General features: G+C 45.0%; 1 protein-coding gene across 12 annotated transcripts in view; it reads left to right on the top strand.

The window, feature by feature from the left end:
• The window catches only part of LOC144601969 (ERC protein 2), a 552,614-nt gene that overhangs the window by 382,630 nt on the left and 147,633 nt on the right, over nucleotides 1-22,351 (top strand). For all 12 annotated transcript variants that reach the window (XM_078414628.1, XM_078414617.1, XM_078414626.1 and 9 more), the window contains one exon: nucleotides 22,002-22,149. In XM_078414628.1, the coding sequence (XP_078270754.1) occupies nucleotides 22,002-22,149 (148 nt within the window). The remainder of the gene's footprint in view (nucleotides 1-22,001; nucleotides 22,150-22,351) is intronic.

Below are 22,351 nucleotides of genomic sequence, written 5' to 3' on the forward strand. Positions count from 1 at the left end.
CCTGCATCTGTACAATGTGGATGTCTAGATTGTAATCTTTTATTGTCTTTTCCCTGACTGGATTTTCACCATACCTCCCGTACACGTGACAATAATAAACTAAGCTAAACTAAACCTCGACATCCTTTCTGTGATGGGGCGACCAGAACTGCGCACACTACTCCAATTGCAGCCTAAGCAAAGTCCTATAAAGCTGCAACACCACTCCCTGATACTCACACTCAAGGCATCACTTATACTCTTATGATCTTTAAATGAAATCGTCCGCATAACCAAGAGTCTTTATTCATTTTTTACCTTTGCCTAATTTTCTCATCGCTATTTCTCTGTACCTGTCCGCCTGTTTATTATCAACAGCTGCAAATTTGTTACAGCAGCAATCTCATTTCCTCTTTCGAAGGAACTGCTCAGGATAAAGTTGATACTCTAAATAAAAGTAAAGTTGAACCAAATGTGTTCTGTGGAGGTTGAGATGCACACACACAAATCACACCCATGGCCAGCAGTTTTACTTGGTCTTGAGTCATCTGTTTAGCACCAGTTTCATTCAATCTCATGGGCTTCATTTGATCACTACTATTTGGGAAAAACTGGGCAGCAGAGTTTGTTTGGACAATGTCCAGAAAGTGATTTATTCCTCGTGAAAGTTAATGTAATACTTCACGTCTAGATCAGATAAAATTATTCCAATACATTGATATTGCAAATTAGTGTCTCAGTTCCATTTTAATCTGAAATTCATGGTCTTGCATTGAACATTGAACAGTCCAGCACAGGAAGAGGCCTTTTGGCCCACAATGTTTGTATGGAATAGTGCCAACATAAACTAATCTCCTCAGCCTTGCACGCCAGCTTATGATGGATTTCCCACGTCCATGTTCATCTTAATGTAGACACAAGGAATTTCAGGTGCTGGGTCTACAAAAAACCCCACAAAATGCAGGGGTAACTCAGCACATCAGGTAGCATCCCTGGAGAATGTGGATAGGTGGCGCTTTAGATTGGGGTCCATCTTCAGTCCATGTTCTCCACAGATGCTGCCTGAGCCGCTGAGTTACTCCAGCACTCTGTGAAACGTCACCTATCCATGTTCTCCAGAGATGCTGCCTGACCCGCTGAGTTACTCCAGCACTTTCTGTCATTTTTTCTCATTTTAAGCTTGTTGAATCTGCACCCCACATTATTAATTCAATTCTTCACTTGCTTTATTTATTTTAGACGTGCTTTTGCTTTTGCAAGATGATACGAGTGCAGTGTTAACTCTTCCAAACTTCTCTCATTTCCTGACATATGTGTCATACTACAGAATAAACACAAACCATGCACTGTTACCATGATATGTTTTCTGTACATCGTGGTGAATTCTTTATGGGAAACCAAGCTTTCGAATAGGAAGAAGCTAAAGATTAAAAAGTATGTTTGGAATACTTCCAACTAATGAATCATGTTATATCCACTACAGATTGCATTTTCTCTGTTTTTGATGCTTCTTGTCATGTGCTGTACTGCAGTTAATAAATTAGACTGTAACTTGTGCATGTATTTCCTGACAAAAGAAGGAACATTTTAAGTATTTTGAAGCCTGTTGGGGATATATCCCGGAGACTATTGCTGATAGCAGAATCACGAAGAAAGGCCACCTTTCGAATGTGCCAACTGGCGTTTTCCCACCACTTAGTAGGGAGCTCTGTGACTGTTTTGCTGTAGAAAACTTTAGTTTGTAACTTAGCAATCAATTTTCTGTTTAAAAATAGATAAGGATAATAAACTGCATAACTCGAGATGTTTACAGGGTCTAAAGTGTGCTGGAAATGAAATATTTAAGTGGCAAATACTGTCTGACATCAGTGGCGGGGAAGATGCTGGAGTCAATTATAAAAGACGAAATTGCGGAGCATTTGGATAGCAGTAACAGGATCGTTCCGAGTCAGCATGGATTTATGAAGGGGAAATCATGCTTGACTAATCTTCTGGAATTTTTTGAGGATGTAACTAGGAAAATTGACAGGGGAGAGCCGGTGGATGTGGTGTACCTCGACTTTCAGAAAGCCTTCGACAAGGTCCCACATAGGAGATTAGTGGGCAAAATTAGAGCACATGGTATTGGGGGTAGGGTGCTGACATGGATAGAAAATTGGTTGACAGACAGAAAGCAAAGAGTGGGGATAAATGGGTCCCTTTCAGAATGGCAGGCAGTAACTAGTGGGGTACCGCAAGGCTCGGTGCTGGGACCGCAGCTATTTACAATATACATTAATGACTTGGATGAAGGGAATAAAAGTACCATTAGCAAATTTGCAGATGATACAAAGCTGGGTGGTAGTGTGAACTGTGAGGAAGATGCTATGAGGTTGCAGGGTGACTTGGACAGGTTGTGTGAGTGGGCGGATGCATGGCAGATGCAGTTTAATATGGATAAGTGTGAGGTTATCCACTTTGGTGGTAAGAATAAGAAGGCAGATTATTATCTGAATAGTGTCAAGTTAGGAAAAGGGGACGTACAATGAGATCTGGGTGTCCAAGTGCATCAGTCACTGAAAGGAAGCATGCAGGTACAGCAGGCAGTGAAGAAAACCAATGGAATGTTGGCCTTCATAACAAGAGGAGTTGAGTATAGGAGCAAAGAGGTCCTTCTGCAGTTGTACAGGGCCCTAGTGAGACCGCAACTGGAGTACTGTGTGTAGTTTTAGTCACCAAATTTGAGGAAGGATATTCTTGCTATTGAGGTTTACTAGGTTATTTCCCAGAATGGCGGGACTGTCATATGTTGAAAGACTGGAGCGGCTAGGCTTGTATACCCTGGAATTTAGAAGGATGAGAGGGGATCTTATGGAAACATATAAGATTATTAAAGAGTTGGACACGTTTGAGGCAGGAAACATGTTCCCAATGTTGGGGGAGTCCAGAACCAGGGGCCACAGTTTAAGAATAAGGGGTAGGCCATTTAGAACGGAGATGAGGAAAAACCTTTTCAGTCAGAGAGTTGTAAATCTGTGGAATTCACTGCCTCAGAAGGCAGTGGAGGCCAATTCTCTGAATGCATTCAAGAGAGAGCTAGATAGAGCTCTTAAGGATAGAGGAGTCAGGGGGTGTGGGAAGAAGGCAGGAACGGGGTACTGATTGAGAATGATCAGCCATGATCACATTGAATGGTGGTGCTGGCTCGAAGGGCCGAATGGCCTACTCCTGCACCTATTGTCTATTGTCTGTTCTGGGGAAAAAAATCCATAAATTAAATCTTTCCTGCAAATTTTATTGTAGAATTATTTATATTTATAACAAGAAAGTAATTCAAAATTCATCATCATCCTGTCCAGGATAGAAATGTTAACTATTTTATCAATAATTTGGACATCAATCCTTTACCATTCAAAGGAGATTCAAGGTTTAGAACCAAAGAACTGCAGGTGCGGGTTTATACCTAAGGTAGACACAAAGTACTGGAGTAACTCAGCGGGTCAGGCAGCATCTGTGGAGAACACGGATAGGTGACGTTTCACAGTGCTGGAGTAACTCAGCGGGTCAGGCAGCATCTGTGGAGAACACGGATAGGTGACGTTTCACAGTGTGCTGGAGTAACTCAGCAGGTCAGGCAGCATCTCTGGAGAAAAGGGTTGGATAATGTTTGAGTTTGGGATCCTTCTTCAGACTCCAAGGTTTAGTTGTAGGAAGGAACTGCAGATGCTGATTTAACCAAAGATAGACACAAAATGTTGGAGGAACTCAGCGGGACAGGTTTAGTTGATCAGCCTCACACTTTGACAAATCAATAGTCAATCGTATTTGGGGAGAAAGTTCCACAGATCCCATAATGTAATGCAAACAATTTGGATAAACTGAAAAGGCCTCGATCTCATTTGAACAAATCAGGCTGTAGTTTCATGTTGATTTTGCTGAATGTGAAAAATAATGTTTTATTTTTAAACTTTGTGAATGAACAGTAAAATTCTAAGGTTCTCACCAATGTCTCGTGACAAAGGAGTCCTTCAACTGATTTAGGGTTTCATCATAAGCCTGATTGCCTCTGAGGTTAGGTGCGATTCCCGGCAGTATTGAGACATCTCGATATTGCTTCACAAAATCATCCTGCATCCAAGTCACTGGTTCTTGCATGTGTTGCATATTCTTTCTTAGAGCTTTAAGGAGCTGAATTGAGCACTGGAATTAATTATAATAGATCATTGTGTAAAAGTACATAGAACCTAGAACAGTACAGCACAAAGACAAGTCCTTTAGCCCACAATGTCTGTGTCGAACATGATTTTTTTTTAGATTTAGAGATACGGCGCGGAAACAGTGGTCTTCGGCCCACCGGGTCCCCGCCACCCAGCGATCCCCGCACATTAACACTATCCTACACACACTAGGGACAATTTTTACATTTACCCTGTCAATTAGCCTACATACCTGCACGTCTTTGGAGTGTGGGAGGAAACCGAAGATCTCGGAGAAAACCCACGCAGGTCACGGGGAGAACGTGCAAACTCCGTACAGACAGCACCCGTAGTCAGGATCGAACCTGAGTCTCCGGCGCTGCATTCGCTGTAAGGCAGCAACTCTACCGCTACGCCACCGTGCCGCCCAAGACCAAGACCATCTCTTATCTACCTGAGCATAATCTATTAACCCCTCCATTCCCTGCATATCCATGTGCCTACCTACCAGCCTCTTAAACACCACTATCGTATCTACCTCCACCACCATCCCTGGCAGTGTGTTCCAGGCCCCCCCCCCCCCACCACCCTCTGTGAAATAAAAGGTTGCCCTCCATTAAACTAACCCTGTGACATTGTCTTCAGGGAAGAAACGTAAAGCATGATTGATGCCTTGTATGAGTGTGTAGGAGTTCCTCTCTTTTATTTCATCGTGGACCCAGATGTACTTCTTGCTCGCCTGAAGCAGATGACATCTCATTGTGGCCATGGCTTCCAGCCATGTGTCATGAGGACAAGGTGCCTCGTCACACACTCTCTGCCTTGTTCTACCGTGTCTCCAAGTAACCAACAACTTGGACTATTTAGTTTGGAGATACAGCATGGAAACAGGTCCACCAGCCCACCAGGTCCACTCCAACCATCCATCACCCGTTCACACTAGTTCCACGTTACGCCACTTTCACATCCACTCTCTACACACTCTCTGCAACTTACAGAGGGCCAATTAACCTACACACATCACTTTCACAACCACGCTCTGCACACTCTCTGCAACTTACAGAGGGCCAATTAACCTACACACATCACTTTCACAACCACGCTCTGCACACTCTCTGCAACTTACAGAGGGCCAATTAACCTACTACACACATCACTTTCACATCCACTCTCTACACACTCTCTGCAACTTACAGAGGGCCAATTAACCTACAAACCCGTACGTCTTTTTTTGAATGTGGGAGGAAACTGGAGGACCCAGAGGAAACCCACGTGGTCACAGGGAGAACGTGCAAACTCTGCACAGACAGTACCCGAGGTCAGGATGGAACCCGGGTCTCTGGCGCCGTGAGGCAGCAATTTCACCAGATGGTTGGGCTGAAGGGCCTGTTTCTGTGCTGTGTCTCTATAAACTAAACTTACAGCCAAGCACAGAAGTTAGGCAGTTTGTGTCTGATTTTCTTTGCTTGTCCTTGCAGTTCATCACATGATACCTTGTAGAAAGATTTGGCATTTGGGCACAAAGGTTGTGAAGTAGCTGTATTTGTCCATTAATTACTGAACATTTGGGCAGGTGTCCCCTGCGATGTGATGTTTCCAACGCTATGCAATAAGTTATAATTACAGCCAAAACAAACACCTGGTGCGGGAAAATGAGTTTTCTTGTTGAATATGGTTATTGGTGGAGGTTTTATGGAACATATTCTCTCCTTTATTCCTTTTTGCTGGATTTCTCTTCCTGCTTAAGGTTTTTGTAGTGAATTAAAAGTTCTAATTTTGACTTTGTGATGCAGATGTTGCGAGAGTCCTCAACAACTTCTATGTTGCGATGTTGATGTTGGGCCTGTCCTTGCAGGCAGACGGGTCTCTCACTGCTATCTGGAGGTGTTCTGACCACAGGTCATTGACTGAAAGCCATCAGAGAGTCTGTTGACTGAAAGTCCCAAATAATGCCATGCCTCAAAACATTATCTGGTGCAAAGCAAAAGTTTAATATTAAATAGCTTTTGATTTATCTCCTTGTACAATTCTGTCTTTTACCTGTTGGTAAAGTATAATAAAATGCCACCCAAAGTTAGACAGGTGCATGGATAGGACAGGTTTGGAAGGATATTGGCCAAAGGACGTGCAGCGTAGGTTTACTAGGTTAATTCCCAGAGTGGCGGGACTGTCATATGTTGAAAGACTGGAGCGGCTAGGCTTGTATACACTGGAATTTAGAAGGATGAGAGGAGATCTTATCGAAATGTATAAGATTATTAAGGGGTTGGACACGTTAGAGGCAGGAAACATGATCCCAATGTTGGGGGAGCCCAGAACCAGGGGCCACAGTTTAAGAATAAGGGGTAGGCCATTTAGAACTGAGATGAGGAAAAACTTTTTCAGTCAGAGAGTTGTGAATCTGTGGAATTCTCTGCCTCAGAAGGCAGTGGAGGCCAATTCTCTGAATGATCAGCCATGATCACATTGAATGGCGGTGCTGGCTCGAAGGGCCGCATGGCCTCCTCCTGCACCTATTGTCTATGGTCTATTGTCTAAATGCAGGCAGGTGGGACTAGTGTAGCTGGGACATGTTGGCCGGTGTGGGAAAGTTGGGCCGAAGGGCCTGTTTCCATGCTGTATCACTCTATGACTCTACGACAAAGGTTGGCTGCAGGCAGGTGGGACTAGTGTAGATGGGACATGTTGGTCGGCGTGGGCACTTTGGGCTGAAGGGCCTGTTTCCACGTTGTATCACTCTATGACTCTAAAGACAAAGCAGAGTTCTAAAGATCCTGCGTTATGAAAGAAGTGTGCGATGTAACGGAGCAGTTGTGTGATTTGGTGTCAATGTTTCTTAAGTTAACACATCGTATTCTGAACTGAACAATGCTGGAAATGCCCAGCAGGTTTGGTAGTATTCCTGGAAAGAGAAAATAAGTTAACAGTTGTTTCTTAATCTTTGATGAATACAAGGAAAAATCGGCGATGAACAGATTATAAATTGAGGAACCAGGGCAACGTGAAAATAAAGCTGAGCGAGAATACCTGCACGAGACTGAGACAAAGGGCATTTCACATAAACCTTAAAGACACCCTAGTGAGTTCCAACAGCTAAAACATTTTATAGGGAGCAAGTGGATAGAATCAAAGAATAAATTGTTTGGCGTGAGAACGTTTAGACAGATGGAGGAAGATGATGGTGGAAAAAGGCTGGATCTCTTTCTCAGGAGGAAATGGAAGGACCTGGTGCCTTCCGTAGGAGAGGACTGGGACTTCCAGAGGGACAAGGAGATACTTGGGGCAAGGAAAGGGAAAAGGTTTGAAGTACCTGAATGCACCAGAGCTGTTGCATGTACGGGTGGGAAGAGAGTGGACAAAGACCAGCCAGCTGGAAATCAATAGGATCCTTGCTTCTGAATCTTGTGTGTAGTTGTGTCTCTAAATGGGGCACATTGCATTCCACAGTTAAATGACAAATTACCATGTGTTCATAAAATGCCTTTTGCAACAATACATCCTCAGACTGGGGAGTAATGTGTAGCGAGCATATGCCTCCAAATATGTCAGTAGATATTATTAATAACATAAATGAGTGCTCATTATATTTAATTGCAAGGTACTCAGTTGCAACTTGTTGCACTTAATGCTTTTCAATTAATTTATGACCATTTTTTATTTGAGGCGTGGTGGATCCAATTTCAAGTTTCATTTGGATGGAACAACAGTTTCGTCATGCAAAGACATTTTTGTGTAGAATGTTTAAAGTTCTTTTTGTTGCCTTTGGTTTAATTAAATCGCACAACAGATGTTGAAGGCCAACCAGAATAAAGATCAAAAAGTTGGTTTATAAAAAAAAGACTTAGAGTGCTGGAGTAACTCAGCGGGTCAGGCAGCATCTGTGGAGAACATCGTTAGGTGACGTTTCACAGAGTGCTGGAGTAACTCAGCGGGTCAGGCAGCACCTGTGGAGAACATGGATAGGTGACGTTTCACAGAGTGCTGGAGTAACTCAGCGGGTCAGGCAGCATCTGTGGAGAACATGGATAGGTGACGTTTCACAGAGTGCTGGAGTAACTCAGCGGGTCAGGCAGCATCTGTGGAGAACATGGATAGGTGATGTTTAGTGTCGGGATCCTTTGTCAGACTGATTGTAGGTGGGAGGGGGGGGTTGAAAGGAGGGGCAGGGCAAAACCCGGCAGGTGTTAGGTTGACAAAATGTGTAGGAAGAAACTACAGATGCTGGTTTACACCGAAGACAGACACAAAATGCTGGTGAACGGGTGGGGGGGTGAGGGGAGTTGATAGGCAGATGGTTGGACAAAGGCCAGAGATGAAAAGACAGAAAGTGTGTGACAAAAGGATTGAAGAGCTGGCTGTTGAATCTGCGGTTTCCAGAGATCCTGATCCAAACATAAAATATTGTGTAAATGAGCCAAACATCTCCCGGTATCGAGCACGACATTGCTACTGCTGTCATGTCCAGTACATCAGCCAAGAAGGTGACCAGTTTGACGGGCCACACTTTCACCACAAGATTATTTTGTGCATGGACAATTGCTCTACATTGACGTTTTCAATGGTGGCAGATGTGTGAAGAATTAATCACAATGTTCATCATAACAGCTATTTCTGTTTAGACAAATGAAGTATTTAAAAAGAATCAAAGTTGGAATGGTTTATTATGGTTCCTCCATTGTGTGTAAAGACGGTGAGGCCATGAGTACATTCCTCAGTGTAGGAAGGAACTGTAGATGCTGGTTTAAACCGAATATAGACACAGAGTGCTGGAGTAACTCAGCGGGACAGGCAGCATCTCTGGAGGGAAGGAATGGGTGAGGTTTTACGGGTCGAGACCCTTCTTCAGACATTCCTCTGGTGGATGGACATCTGCAATGTACCCAATTTGGGGCATTTATTTATGCCTGCGTTTGTGTTAAGTTGATTGGTGCTGAAGTATAAAAGTTGTTTTGATTCAATAATTCGATGATACTTTATTGTCACATGTACCTTGGTGCAGTGAAATGCTTAGCTTTCATAAGTGATAGGAGCGGAATTAGGCCACTCGGCCCATCGAGTCTACTCCGCCATTCAATCATGGCTGATCTATCTCTCCCTCCTAACCCCATTCTCCTGCCTTCTCCCCATAACCCGGTAAAATCATGTAGCAGACCTCACCTAGGCAGTACAGAAGTGTCGCCATGTATTGGTGTCAATATAGTTACAAAAGGTTCAGTGACCATTCCCATCTACTGCCCCCCACCCCCCACCTCTCCGAATACCCCCATTGTTCTCGGCGGCCTTCCTCTGTCTCAACGGTTTGTGGTCTGTTTAGTTTAGTTTAGAGATACAGCACAGAAACAGGCCCTTCGGCCCACCGAGTCCACACCGAACAGCGATCCCCGCACCCTACAAGGACATTCTGGCCTTCCATCACAGTGAGGAGGGGACTGGAGGAGACTCACTGTGATGGATGTTTCTTTTTTTTTGTGTTGGTTGTGGTTGTGTAATTGCGTATTTTATTGCTCTTATTGTTGGACTGTGGGTGACGAAATCTCGTCCAAAAGACTTGGTTTTTGGATGGCAAATAAAGGTAATTCTGATTCTGAATTCTGAATTCTGAATTCTAGCACTATCCTACACACACGTGGGACAATTTGCATTTATACCAAGCTAATTAACCTACAAACCTGTGCGTCTTTGGAGTGTGGGAAAACCCACGCAGGTCACGGGGAGAACGTACAAACTCCGTACAGACGGCACCCGTAGTCAGGATGGAACCCGGGTCTCTGGTGCTGTTAGGCAGCAGCTCTACTCAGGAGCCACCATGCCACTATCATTTCATTTCGATTTAATTTTTTTTAAGGCAGAAAGAAGTCCCCAGATTTCAGGAGCTGCGCTCATTGCCTCTTTGGCAATAGTCTCTTGTGCAAGCAGGCCGCTTCCCTCTCCCACGCAACGTACCAACACGTGACAAGTTTAACAGATAACGGTGTGTAAGATTAACGGGTAGCGGAGTGGACCTTAGATCCATGAGAACATCTTCAACCATTCTGTCCAGGATCACTCTTATGCTGCGTCCTCTTCAACCGGATCTCCCGGTGGCCCAGCACTTCAACTCCCCCTCCCATTCCCAGTCTGACCTTTCTGTCATGGGCCCCCTCCAGTGCCATAGTGAGGCCCACTGGAAATTGGAGGAACTGCACCTCATATTTCGCCTGGGCAGCTTGCAGCCCAGTGGTATGAACATCGACTTCTCCAACTTTAGATAGTTCCTCTGTCCCTCCCTACCCCTCCTCCTTCCCAGATCTCCCTCTATCTTCCTGTCTCCACCTATATCCTTCCTTTGTCCCGCCCCCCTGACATCAGTCTGAAGAAGGGTCTCGTCCCGAAACGTCACCCATTCCTTCTCTCCCGAGATTCTGCCTGACCTGCTGAGTTACTCCAGCATTTTGTGAATAAATACCTTCGATTCGTACCAGCATCTGCAGTTATTTTCTTATATTATATATCCTCTTCAAAGAGATGTATTCGGATTAGGGGTGCCAACTTCCCCACTCCCAAGTACGGGACAAGGTGGCGTCACCGCCCCGCGCCCCACGTGACCTCACCCAGCCAGCAGCCACATGCTCCCGCTCCACCAATGGCGGCCGCCATTGGTGGAGCGGGAGCACGTGGCCGCTGGCTGGGTGAGGTCACGTGGGGCGCGGGGCGGTGACGTCACCCTTTGTCCCTTATTTGGGAGTGAGGAAGTATTGAACCCTACTAATACGGGACAAGGGCGGTCCCGTACGGGACAAACTAACTTAGCCCAAAATACGGGATGTCCCGGCTAAAAAGGGACAGTTGGCAACCCTAATTCCGATGTCTCGTTGCGTTTCCTGGGCACTTTTTAAACTTGGTTTAGGGTTCAGTTTGATCATTGATGACAAAATAGATGCCCCTGTTCCTCTGGTTTAACAAGTGAAGCAATACCACATGAGGCAGATGGAGCTGCTCCAGCACTTGTCAATGACTGTGCTCGCAAATCTCCCCTTCACATAGACGATGGCTGAAGTGTTGGCACCACACTTGTCCCAGAACTTCACATATAATTGAATTGCACGCTCATTTTCTGATCTCCGCTGCCTTTTATCGTACGCCTGTTGCAGGCTGTGTGAGACTTTTCCAATCCAGCTATTCATAAAATAGCTGCCATTCAGTATGTTAAGCAGGTCTCGTTCCAACATTTAACATAGTTTCTAACATCTGCAAAAACGTTTTCCGAAGCAAAAAGCCAGGACACGAGTACTAAACTTCTTACAATCTGTACGCACTTTAACAATTTAGTCGGGGCTTGACTTCTTTCCCATCTGCCAGGTTCGAGTGATCCTGAAAAGGAGAATTCTCAGCTGGGGCAGGACAAGTGCTAGCCTTGTCCACTGACGACAGTGTGTGTGTCTATTGAAAAGCTCTGGAAAAGAAGATTGGTTGCTTGTCCAAAACGGGTAGAAAACCGCCTTTGACGTGGACTCGGAGCTCGTGTGCCAAGAAACTGCCTACCAGCTCCAAAGCAAACCCACTGAGAACGAGAGCTCGTGGGGAGGAGGAGTGTTGCATGGTAGAGGGGTGAGGTGGGGCTGTGATAGACAATAGACAATAGACAATAGGTGCAGGAGGAGGCCATTCGGCCCTTCGAGCCAGCACCGCCATTCAATATGATCATGGCTGATTGTTCTCAATCAGTACCCCGTTCCTGCCTTCTCCCCATACCCCCTGACTCCGCTATCCTTAAGAGTTGTGTGAGTGGGCGGATACATGGCAGATGCAGTTTAATGTAGATAAGTGTGAGGTTATTCACTTTGGAAGTAAGAATAGAAAGGCAGATTATTATCTGAATGGTGTCAAGTTAGGAGGAGGGGGAGTTCAACGAGATCTGGGTGTCCTAGTGCATCAGTCAATGAAAGGAAGCATGCAGGTACAGCAGGCAGTGAAGAAAGCCATTGGAATGTTGGCCTTCATAACAAGAGGAGTTGAGTATAGGAGCAAAGAGGTCCTTCTACAGTTGTACCGGGCCCTGGTGAGACCGCACCTGGAGTACTGTGTGCAGTTTTGGTCTCCAAATTTGAGGAAGGATATTCTTGCTATGGAGGGCGTGCAGCGTAGGTTCACTAGGTTAATTCCCGGAATGGCGGGACTGTCGTATGTTGAAAGGCTGGAGCGATTGGGCTTGTACACACTGGAATTTAGAAGGATGAGGGGGGATCTTATTGAAACATATAAGATAATTAGGGGATTGGACACATTAGAGGCAGACAACATGTTCCCAATGTTGGGGGAGTCCAGAACAAGGGGCCACAGTTTAAGAATAAGGGGTAGGCCATTTAGAACGGAGATGAGGAAGAACTTTTTCAGTCAGAGAGTGGTGAAGGTGTGGAATTCTCTGCCTCAGAAGGCAGTGGAGGCCAGTTCGTTGGATGCTTTCAAGAGAGAGCTGGATAGAGCTCTTAAGGATAGCGGAGTGAGGGGGTATGGGGAGAAGGCAGGAACGGGGTACTGATTGAGAGTGATCAGCCATGATCGCATTGAATGGCGGTGCTGGCTCGAAGGGCTGAATGGCCTACTCCTGCACCTATTGTCTATTGTCTATTGTCTATTGTCTAGCTCTCTCTTGAATGCATTCAGATAATTGGCCTCCACTGCCTTCTGAGGCAGAGAATTCCACAGATTTACAACTCCACAGATTTACAACTCTCTGACTGAAAAAGTTTTTCCTCATCTCAGTTCTAAATGGCCTACCCCTTATTCTTAAACTGCCTCTAACGTGTCCAACCCCTTAATAATCTTATACGTTTCGATAAGATCCCCTCTCATCCTTCTAAATTCCAGTGTATACAAGCCTAGTCGCTCCAGTCTTTCAACACATGATAGTTCCGCCATTCCGGGAATTAACCTAGTAAACCTACGCTGCACGCCCTCAATAGCAGGAGTGTTGGAAGGGCTCAGTGCATGGAAGAGCGGTGAGGTGGGGCTGTGATGAAGGCAAGTAAGGCTGAAGATAGACACACAATGCTGGAGTAATTCGGTGGGTCAGGCAGCATCTCGGGAGAGAAGGAATGGGTGATGTTTCGAGTCGAGACCCTTCTTCAGACTGGTTAGGGATAAGGGAAAGGGGAGATATAGACGGTGGTGAGGAGAGATATAGAATAAATGAATGAAAGATATGCAAAAAAAGCACCGATGATAAAGGAAACAGGCCATTGTAAGGTGTATGCTAGCTGAGAACGGGAAACCTGGTGTGAATTGGCTGGGGTCTGAAGAAGGGTCTCGACCCGAAACATCGCCAATTCCTTCTCTCCTGAGATGCTGCCTGACCTGCTGAGTTACTCCAGCATTTTGTGAATAAATACCTTCGATTTGTACCAGCATCTGCAGTTATTTTCTGACACTATTCACTTGTTCTATATCTCTCTACTTCACCGTCTATATCTCTCATTTCCCTTTCCCCTGACTAGTCTGAAGAAGGGTCTGGACCCGAAACATCACCCAGAGATGCTGCCTGACCCACAGTTATTCCAGCACTTTGTGTTTATCTTCGGTTTAAACAAGCATCTGCAGTTCATTGCTGCACAAGGAAGGCTGATCTACCTGTGAACCCTGGCAGAGTACTCTAGTCTGGACGAAGGAGATATAACAGTCAACAGTGTTTAATTGTCATAGGTACCGACAACAGAACAATTACATTCTAAGACAGACACAAAAAGCTGGTGTAACTCAGCGGGTCAGGCAGCTTCTCCGGAGAGAAGGAATGGCTGACATTTCGAGTCGAGACCCTTCTTCAGACTGCAGGAAGGAACTGCAGATGCTGGTTTACACTGAAGATAGACTTCACCAAAATGATGGAGTCTGTAGAAGGGTCTCGACCCGAAACGTCACCAATTCCTTTTCTCCAGAGGTGCTGCCTGACCCGCTGAGTTACTCCAGCACTCTGTGAAACGTCACCTATCCATGTTCTCCACAGATGCTGCCTGACCCGCTGAGTTACTCCAGCACTCTGTGAAACGTCACCTATCCATGTTCTCCACAGATGCTGCCTGACCCGCTGAGTTACTCCAGCACTCTGTGAAACGTCACCTATCCATGTTCTCCAGAGATGCTGCCTGACCCGCTGAGTTACTCCAGCACTCTGTGAAACGTCACCTATCCATGTTCTCCAGAGATGCTGCCTGACCCGCTGAGTTACTCCAGCATTTTGTGTCTATCTTCAATGACATGCTTAATGTCAGTTGAATCTGTAGCATCTGAAGATGTGTACTTTGTTTGACATAAGTTGACAGTCGGGCAAAACCATCCCAGCTGGCAAGGTAGTATGATTGTGGTGTAATTTAAATGTAAAATTCTTCTGAACTGTTGAACCATGACCTTGCCTGGCTTTGAGTCAGTGTAGGTAATGTTTAAGCAGCCCCTGGCTGTCGCTGGATATCATATGGCTGTCTCCCTCTACTTCTCTGGAAGTCATGCTGTCCATGTTGTATTTCCGCCTACTCAGCATATTCTTCGCCTTGCATTTTGACGTTACATTTCAGACAGTAGTTATAGACAATAGACAATAGACAATAGGTGCAGGAGGAGGCCATTCGGCCCTTCGGCCCTTCGAGCCAGCACCGCCATTCAATGTGATCATGGCTGATCATTCTCAATCAGTACCCCGTTCCTGCCTTCTCCCCATACCCCCTGACTCCGCTGTCCTTAAGAGCTCTATCTAGCTCTCTCTTGAATGCATTCAGAGAATTGTCCTCCACTGCCTTCTGAGGCAGAGAATTCCACAGATTCACTACTCTCTGACTGGAAAGGTTTTTCCTCATCTCCGTTCTAAATGGCCTACCCCTTATTCTTAAACTGTGGCCCCTGGTTCTGGACTCCCCCAACATTGGGAACATGTTTCCTGCCTCTAACGTGTCCAACCCCTTAATAATCTTATACGTTTCGATAAGATCTCCTCTCATCCTTTTAAATTCCAGTGTATACAAGCCTAGTCGCTCCAGTCTTTCAACATATGACAGTCCCGCCATTCCGGGAATTAACCTAGTAAACCTACGCTGCACGCCCTCAATAGCAAGAATATCCTTCCTCAAATTTGGAGACCAAAACTGCACACAGTACTCCAGGTGCGGTCTCACTAGGGCCCTGTACAACTGCAGAAGGACCTCTTTGCTCCTATACTCAACTCCTCTTGTTATGAGTTCACTTCCAGTCTCGGCTTGTGAAAGGGGCGGCTGATATTTGGGGGGCAACTTGAAAATCTGTGGCTTGCCGTTGTATCAGCGATGTTCAGAGAATTGTGCTCCCAAGTGGGGCTTAAAGAAAATAGACACTAAAGTGCTGGAGTAAGTAACTCAACGAAACCAGCATCCGCAGTTCCTTCCTACACATGGTTTAAAGAATGATCGGTTGATAGCATGATAAATATTGTTGTATTGCAGTGCCGAGCATGATTCCTGTTACATATAGAGGAGCACTCTAATGTTATTTAGTTTCCACAACAGTAGATGGAATTTAGTGGAATTAAATGCATGCCTTTGTCCCATTAATGTAATACTTTCACTGTTTCATTACGGTGGTATTCCAAATAATCATCTGTCGTTTCCCTTTCACATGTCGTACATATGATTTCAATAAAAAGCCATCCAATATGTTTTAACACAACCCAGTTTCAGTGATGTAGTATAAGAGCTATTTTTTCAGGATATAACAGTGTCTTATTGGTGTGCCTGGATTGTCATCCTCCCCCCCAAACACCAGATTGCTCTTATTAGGACTTGTCATCTTTTCAAACCGCATTTAAAGCTAAGAATGTGGTACAGACCGTAAGTATTTAAACGTGGCCATTGCTTTGTGAGGACATCAAAGTCGTCATGTAGGATATAAGTGGGCTTCTCTCAATTAGATTGTGCTTCACTGGGAAATATTTGCTCTGTCTTGTTTTATTTTACTGCAGCGTTTCTTCCAAACGCAAAAAATGTTCCTCAGCGGATTTCCAGACTAAAAATCGTTGGTGACCTGATCAGCTTCATGCTGTGCACCTCAAGTCAAGTCAAGTCAAATTTATTTGTCACATACACATACACGATGTGCAGTGAAATGAAAGTGGCAATGCCTGCGGGTTGTCCTGAGCTGGAAGGACCAGAAAACGCTCCACTTTCATTCTCCACTCCATAGAAGGGAGGGGCAGAGTGGCGCAGTGGGTAGAGCCGCCGCCTCACGGCAATAGACAATAGACAATAGGTGCAGGAGGAGGCCATTCGGCCCTTCCAGCCTGCACCGCCATTCAATATGATCATGGCTGATCATTCTCAATCAGTACCCCGTTCCTGCCTTCTCCCCATACCCCCTGACTCCGCTATCCTTAAGAGCTCTATCTAGCTCTCTCTTGAATGCATTCAGAGAATCGGCCTCCACTGACTTCTGAGGCAGAGAATTCCACAGATTCACAACTCTCTGACTGAAAAAGCTTTTCCTCATATCCGTTCTAAATGGCCTACCCCTTATTCTTAAACTGTGGCCCCTTGTTCTGGACTCCCCCAACATTGGGAACATGTTTCCTGCCTGTAACGTGTCCAACCCCTTAATAATCTTATACGTTTCGATAAGATCCCCTCTCATCCTTCTAAATTCCAGTGTATAGAAGCCCAGTCGCTCCAGTCTTTCAACATACGACAGGGTTCCATCCGCTGTCTGTGGAGTTTGTCCAGTTCTCCCTGTGACAGCGTGGGGTTCCTCCAGGTGCTCCGGTTTCCCACCCACACCCCAAAAGATTGGTAGGTTAATTGGCCTCTGTAAATTGCCCCTCATGTGTAAGTGAGTGGTGGAATCTGTGGGGAATCGATAACGATATGGATGGAATTAAATTGCATTAGATTAGTGTAGGGTTGGTGTAAATGGGTGATCGACGGTCAGCGTAGAGTCAGTGGGCCTGTACCCACACTGTGTCTCTCTATCTCCGAGTTACCACTTCTCAGGTGTCACCTTTCTCGAGGCACAAGGTCCAACCCCTGCATTTGGGGTTAGAAGAGAGAAAATCTATCAATATTCATGGTGAATTCTAGGGCATTGGGCTGAAATTGGTGCTGGTATAAGTGGATAAGACAATGGACACCCCACCCCCACAATCCCACACCAAATCACTGAAAGGTTTCTGTCGATGGTGGCAAAGGTCTGTGTGAACAGTGGAGGCAGGGTCTCACAACACGGAAACAGGCCCCTCGGCCCAACCCATTCATAAGGTCGTAAGTGATAGGAGCAGAATTAGGCCATTCGGTCCATCAAGTCTACTCTGCCATTCAATCATGGCTGATCTATCTCTCCCTCCAAACCCCATCCTCCTGCCTTCTCCCCATAACCCCTGACACCCGTACTAATCAATGCCATCCATGCCAACCAAGACGCTCCATGTCCAATTTGCCCACATTTGGCCCATATTCCTCTAAATCTTCCTATCCATACCTGTCCAAAAGTCTTTTAAATGTTGTTATACCTGCATCAACTACATCCCCTGGCATCTCATTCCAGACACCCACCACTCTCTGTATGAAAAAACTGCCCCTCAGATTCCTTTTAAATCTTTCCCCTCTCACCTTAAACCTGTGTTCTCTGGTTCTTGATTCCCCTACTCTGGGTAGCAGACTGTGTTCATTCATCCTATCAATTCCCCTGGTGATTTTATACATCTCTACAAGATCATGCTTCATCCTCCTGCGCTCCACGGAATAAAGTCCTGGCCTGCCCAACTTCAGGCCCTCGAAACCTGGCAACATTCTCGTAAATCTTCTCAACACTCTTCCCACTGGATGAAGAACCAATGGGTGATTGTTCACCAGCGACTGGAATCTGGAGATGCTTTCAGAAAGATCATAAGGTCATAAGTGATAGGAGCAGAATTAGGCCATTCGGCCCATCAAGTCTACTCCGCCATTCAATCATGGCTGATCTATCTATTCACAAAATGCTGGAGTAACTCAGCAGGTCAGGCAGCATCTCGGGAGAGAAGGAATGGGTGACGTTTCGGGTCGAGACCCTTCTTCAGTCTGAAGAAGGGTCTCGACCCGAAACGTCACCCATTCCTTCTCTCCCGAGATGCTGCCTGACCTGCTGAGTTACTCCAGCATTTTGTGAATAAATCGATTTGTACCAGCATCTGCAGTTATTTTCTTATACCACATGGCTGATCTATCTCTCCCTCCTAACCCCATCCTCATAGCATCTTCCTCACAGTTCACACTACCACCCAGCTTTGTATCATCTGCAAATTTGCTAATGGTACTTTTAATCCCTTCATCCAAGTCATTAATATATATTGTAAATAGCTGTGGTCCAAGCACCGAGCCTTGCGGTACCCCATTAGTTACTGCCTGCCATTCTGAAAGGTACCCATTTATCCCCACTCTTTGCTTTCTGTCTGTCAACCAATTTTCTATCCATGTCAGTACCCTACCTCCAATACCATGTGCTCTCATTTCGCCCACTAATCTCCTATGTGGGACCTTGTCGAAGGCTTTCTGAAAGTCAAGGCACACCACATCCACCGGCTCTCCCCTGTCAATTTTCCTAGTTACATCCTCAAAGAATTCCAGAAGATTAGTCAAGCATGATTTCCCCTTCGTAAATACATGCTGACTCGGAACAATCCTGTTACTACTATCCAAATGCTCCGCAATTTCGTCTTTTATAATTGACTCCAGCATCTTCCCCACCACTGATGTCAGACTAACTGGTCTATAATTTCCCGTTTTCTCTCTTCATTAGTGATGAAAATGAGTGAAAACATGGCCATAACTGTGTTTTAAATATTGCTGAAAGTGCAGCATTTTGTCTTGTGCCTTTGTCGAATCTTTTCACAATTTCTTCTCACCATTTGTTAATGATGGCAATTTTCTGCCTCTTGTCAGTGCTTTCAGTTCCCTTCCCGTAGTGGGTGGTAACTATATTCCCTTCTACCTGCCCCATTTTTATTATATTTGACAGCTGTTAGCTCTGCTCTACACACCAATCTTCCATTTTCCCCCATATTTGTTTAAGGACTATCTTTTGACAGCTGTTTAGACTAGAGTTTGATAAAATAATACACTTGTATTTGTTTTTATCAGTATTCAGCAGCTCCATTTTGTGGATTTTTGCCCTTTGATAGTGTGTCGTCTTATCTTTGTTTCAAATGGTATTAAGTTTCCCTGTTAAATAAAATTCCTTTGCCCTATCATTTGCCAGCTGTCTCAAGAATTGTGTTTCACATGAATATACTGGTTTCTGTTTTATAACTGTCTTAAGCCAAGGGTAGATAGTGCAAAACCAGATGATGTTTTGTGCATTTATACGCCAATACTCTCAAATTGCTAGTTTATCCTGGTTCATTCTTTCTGAGTAAAGCAAGAATGAAAAGAGTTGGGAGGCAGAGTAGTGGTAAGTTGAGGCAGTTGAATAAAATGATTAATGTTGTGATTAAGCAGAGAATGAGAGCCAGGATTCTGTGCTAGACGCAGTTAATTGAATATACTAGCCACATCCAGATGTTGTCTTCAGATAATTACACCAAAGAACAGGGTGCTGCATTCCACAAGAGCAATGTTGTTTATTTTCAAAGTTACAACATGGATTCAAATTAGGGTTGCCAACTTCCTCACTCCCAAATACAGGACAAAGGGTGACGTCACCGCCCCGCGCCCCACGTGACCTCACCCAGCCAGCGGCCGCGTGCTCCCGCAACACGCCTCCTGGCCCGGGCGGCCGCCATTGGTAAAGCGGGAGCACGCGGCCGCTGGCTGGGTGAGGTCACGTGGGGTGCGGGGCGGTGACGCCACCCTTTGTCCCTTATTTGGGAGCGAGGAAGTTGGCAACCCTACTAATACGGGACAAGGGCGGTCCCGTACGGGACAAACTAATTTAGCCCAAAATACGGGATGTCCCGGCTAATACGGGACATTTGGCGACCCTAATTCAAATACAAAACTGGCCTTTATTTTTAAAGCAGTTGTTCTGGATGGCTAGTATTGTTAACAGAAGAGGTGTTTCAGATGAGGACGACATACACCAAATGTGTCATGCAGCTGTTGATTCCTCATTTCTTTTTTGTAATCGGCTGTAGTTTACTCGGATGGTAAAAGCAAATTACATTTCCTTTCACGTTTTAAGCACATAGTTCAGTCAGGCCCTGACCAGAAATAGAGCTGGTGCCTGTCCTCCAGGTAAATCACGGGTGCTGAACCCTTTGATATCTTTACAGATCTTGTGGAATTGACTTTTGAAAACTCTAAAGTCATTTAACATTTGGACAATGTTAATGTAGGTCTATTTGATTGCATCTAAACAATGCAATCAAATGCACTTACATTAACATTGTTACTTAAATTCCCAGGAATAATGGCAAAATTCTGTGGGAACGGTTGAAAATAGGATGTATGGTTTGTATAGACTGGAAAGCACTTAATGCTGTGTCAATTAGCTTTGATTTTAACAGTTAATAAAAAGTCACTTTGGGCCCCTGCAATGCTCTCGTGCCTGAATGAGTTGTGTGTGAACTAGAACCATTCCTTATTTTAGATTTTGTTTACAAAAAGAAACTGACAGAGGTTATTGGGAGAAGGCAGGGAACGGGGTTGAGAGGGAAGAATCGCTCAGCCATGATCGAACGGCAGAACAGATTCGAAGGGCTGAATGGCTTAATTCTACTCCGATGTCTCATGATAAGGATGTCAGCTTTGGAAAGTGATTTGTGGCTCGTGTATCCAAAACAAAACCTTTATGTATAGGCAGGAACCACAGATACTGGTTTAAACTAAAGATAGGCACAAAATGCTGGAGTAACTCAGCGGGTCAGGCAGCATCGCTGGAGGATATGGATAGGTGACGTTTCACAGAGTGCTGGAGTAACACAGCGGGTCAGGCAGCATCTCTGGAGAACATGGATAGGTGACGTTTCACAGAGTGCTGGAGTAACTCAGCGGGTCAGGCAGCATCTCTGGAGGATATGGATAGGTGACGTTTCACAGAGTGCTGGAGTAACTCAGCGGGTCAGGCAGCATCTCTGGAGGATATGGATAGGTGACGTTTCAGAAGTCAGAACAAGGGTCCCAACCCAAAATGTCGCCGATATACATGTCCTCCAGAGATGCTGCCTGAACCGCTGAGTTACTCTAGCACTTTGTGTTCTATACCTGATTCCAGCATGTGCAATTCTCTATGTGTCTGTGTGATTGTTTGGTCCTTGCATGATTCCGGAGGGTGTGGGCCACCGCGCAGTGTTGGGTGTGACCTGCCATTGAGTGCGTCAATGCAATTGCTTAGAAACATAGAAAATAGGTGCAGGAGGAGGCCATTTGGCCCTTCGAGCCAGCACCGCCATTCATTATGATCAGGGCTGATCATCCACAATCAGTACCCCGTGCCTGCCTTCTCCCCATATCCCTTGATTCCACTAGCCCCTAGAGCTCTATCTAACTCTCTTTTAAATTCATCCAGTGCCTCCACTGCCTTCTGTGGCAGAGAATTCCACAGATTCACAACTCTCTGGGTGAAAAAGTTTTTTCTCACCTCAGTTTTAAATGGCCTCCCCTTTATGCTTGAGAGATGTGCAAAGGAACTATCTTCTGTGACTGTGAACTTCTCATTGCGGTTGAGTGAATGTGTTTGTCTTGGGGTTTTGGAGATAACAAAAATGAAATCAACGGACAGAAATCAACAGACTGTCTTCTGGCAAGGAGGTATTTTAAGGAATTGTGGATGGGAATGGGAATGTTTCCCTGCAGAGTACACAAAGTGAAATCTCGCAGTGCGGGCTTATCTTCGCTGCTAATGGGTAATGATGATGATTCATTGATGAAACTGTGATTTTTGTTGCAGACAAGAGGCACTCCTGGCTGCCATCAGTGAGAAGGATGCAAACATTGCCTTATTAGAATTGTCTGCCTCCAAAAAGAAAAAGACACAAGATGAAGTGATAGCCCTGAAACGTGAGAAGGACAGACTGGTCCAACAGCTGAAACAACAGGCAAGTTCTCCTGTGAATGGTGATGTTAAGCTCTTCTATGGAAACAAATCATTTTTAGTCCTAGATTTTTCATATTTAATTCCAATACGGGAGACGTTATTTAAAAATATTAAGTAAAATGTAATTATAATAAAATATAATAACTTATTGAGTGAATATTTAAATACTCAGGGTGTTCTTGAATATCCTGCTGAAATGAGCA

This window comes from Rhinoraja longicauda, chromosome 17 (genome assembly GCF_053455715.1).
Source record: "Rhinoraja longicauda isolate Sanriku21f chromosome 17, sRhiLon1.1, whole genome shotgun sequence".
NCBI lineage: Eukaryota > Metazoa > Chordata > Chondrichthyes > Rajiformes > Arhynchobatidae > Rhinoraja > Rhinoraja longicauda.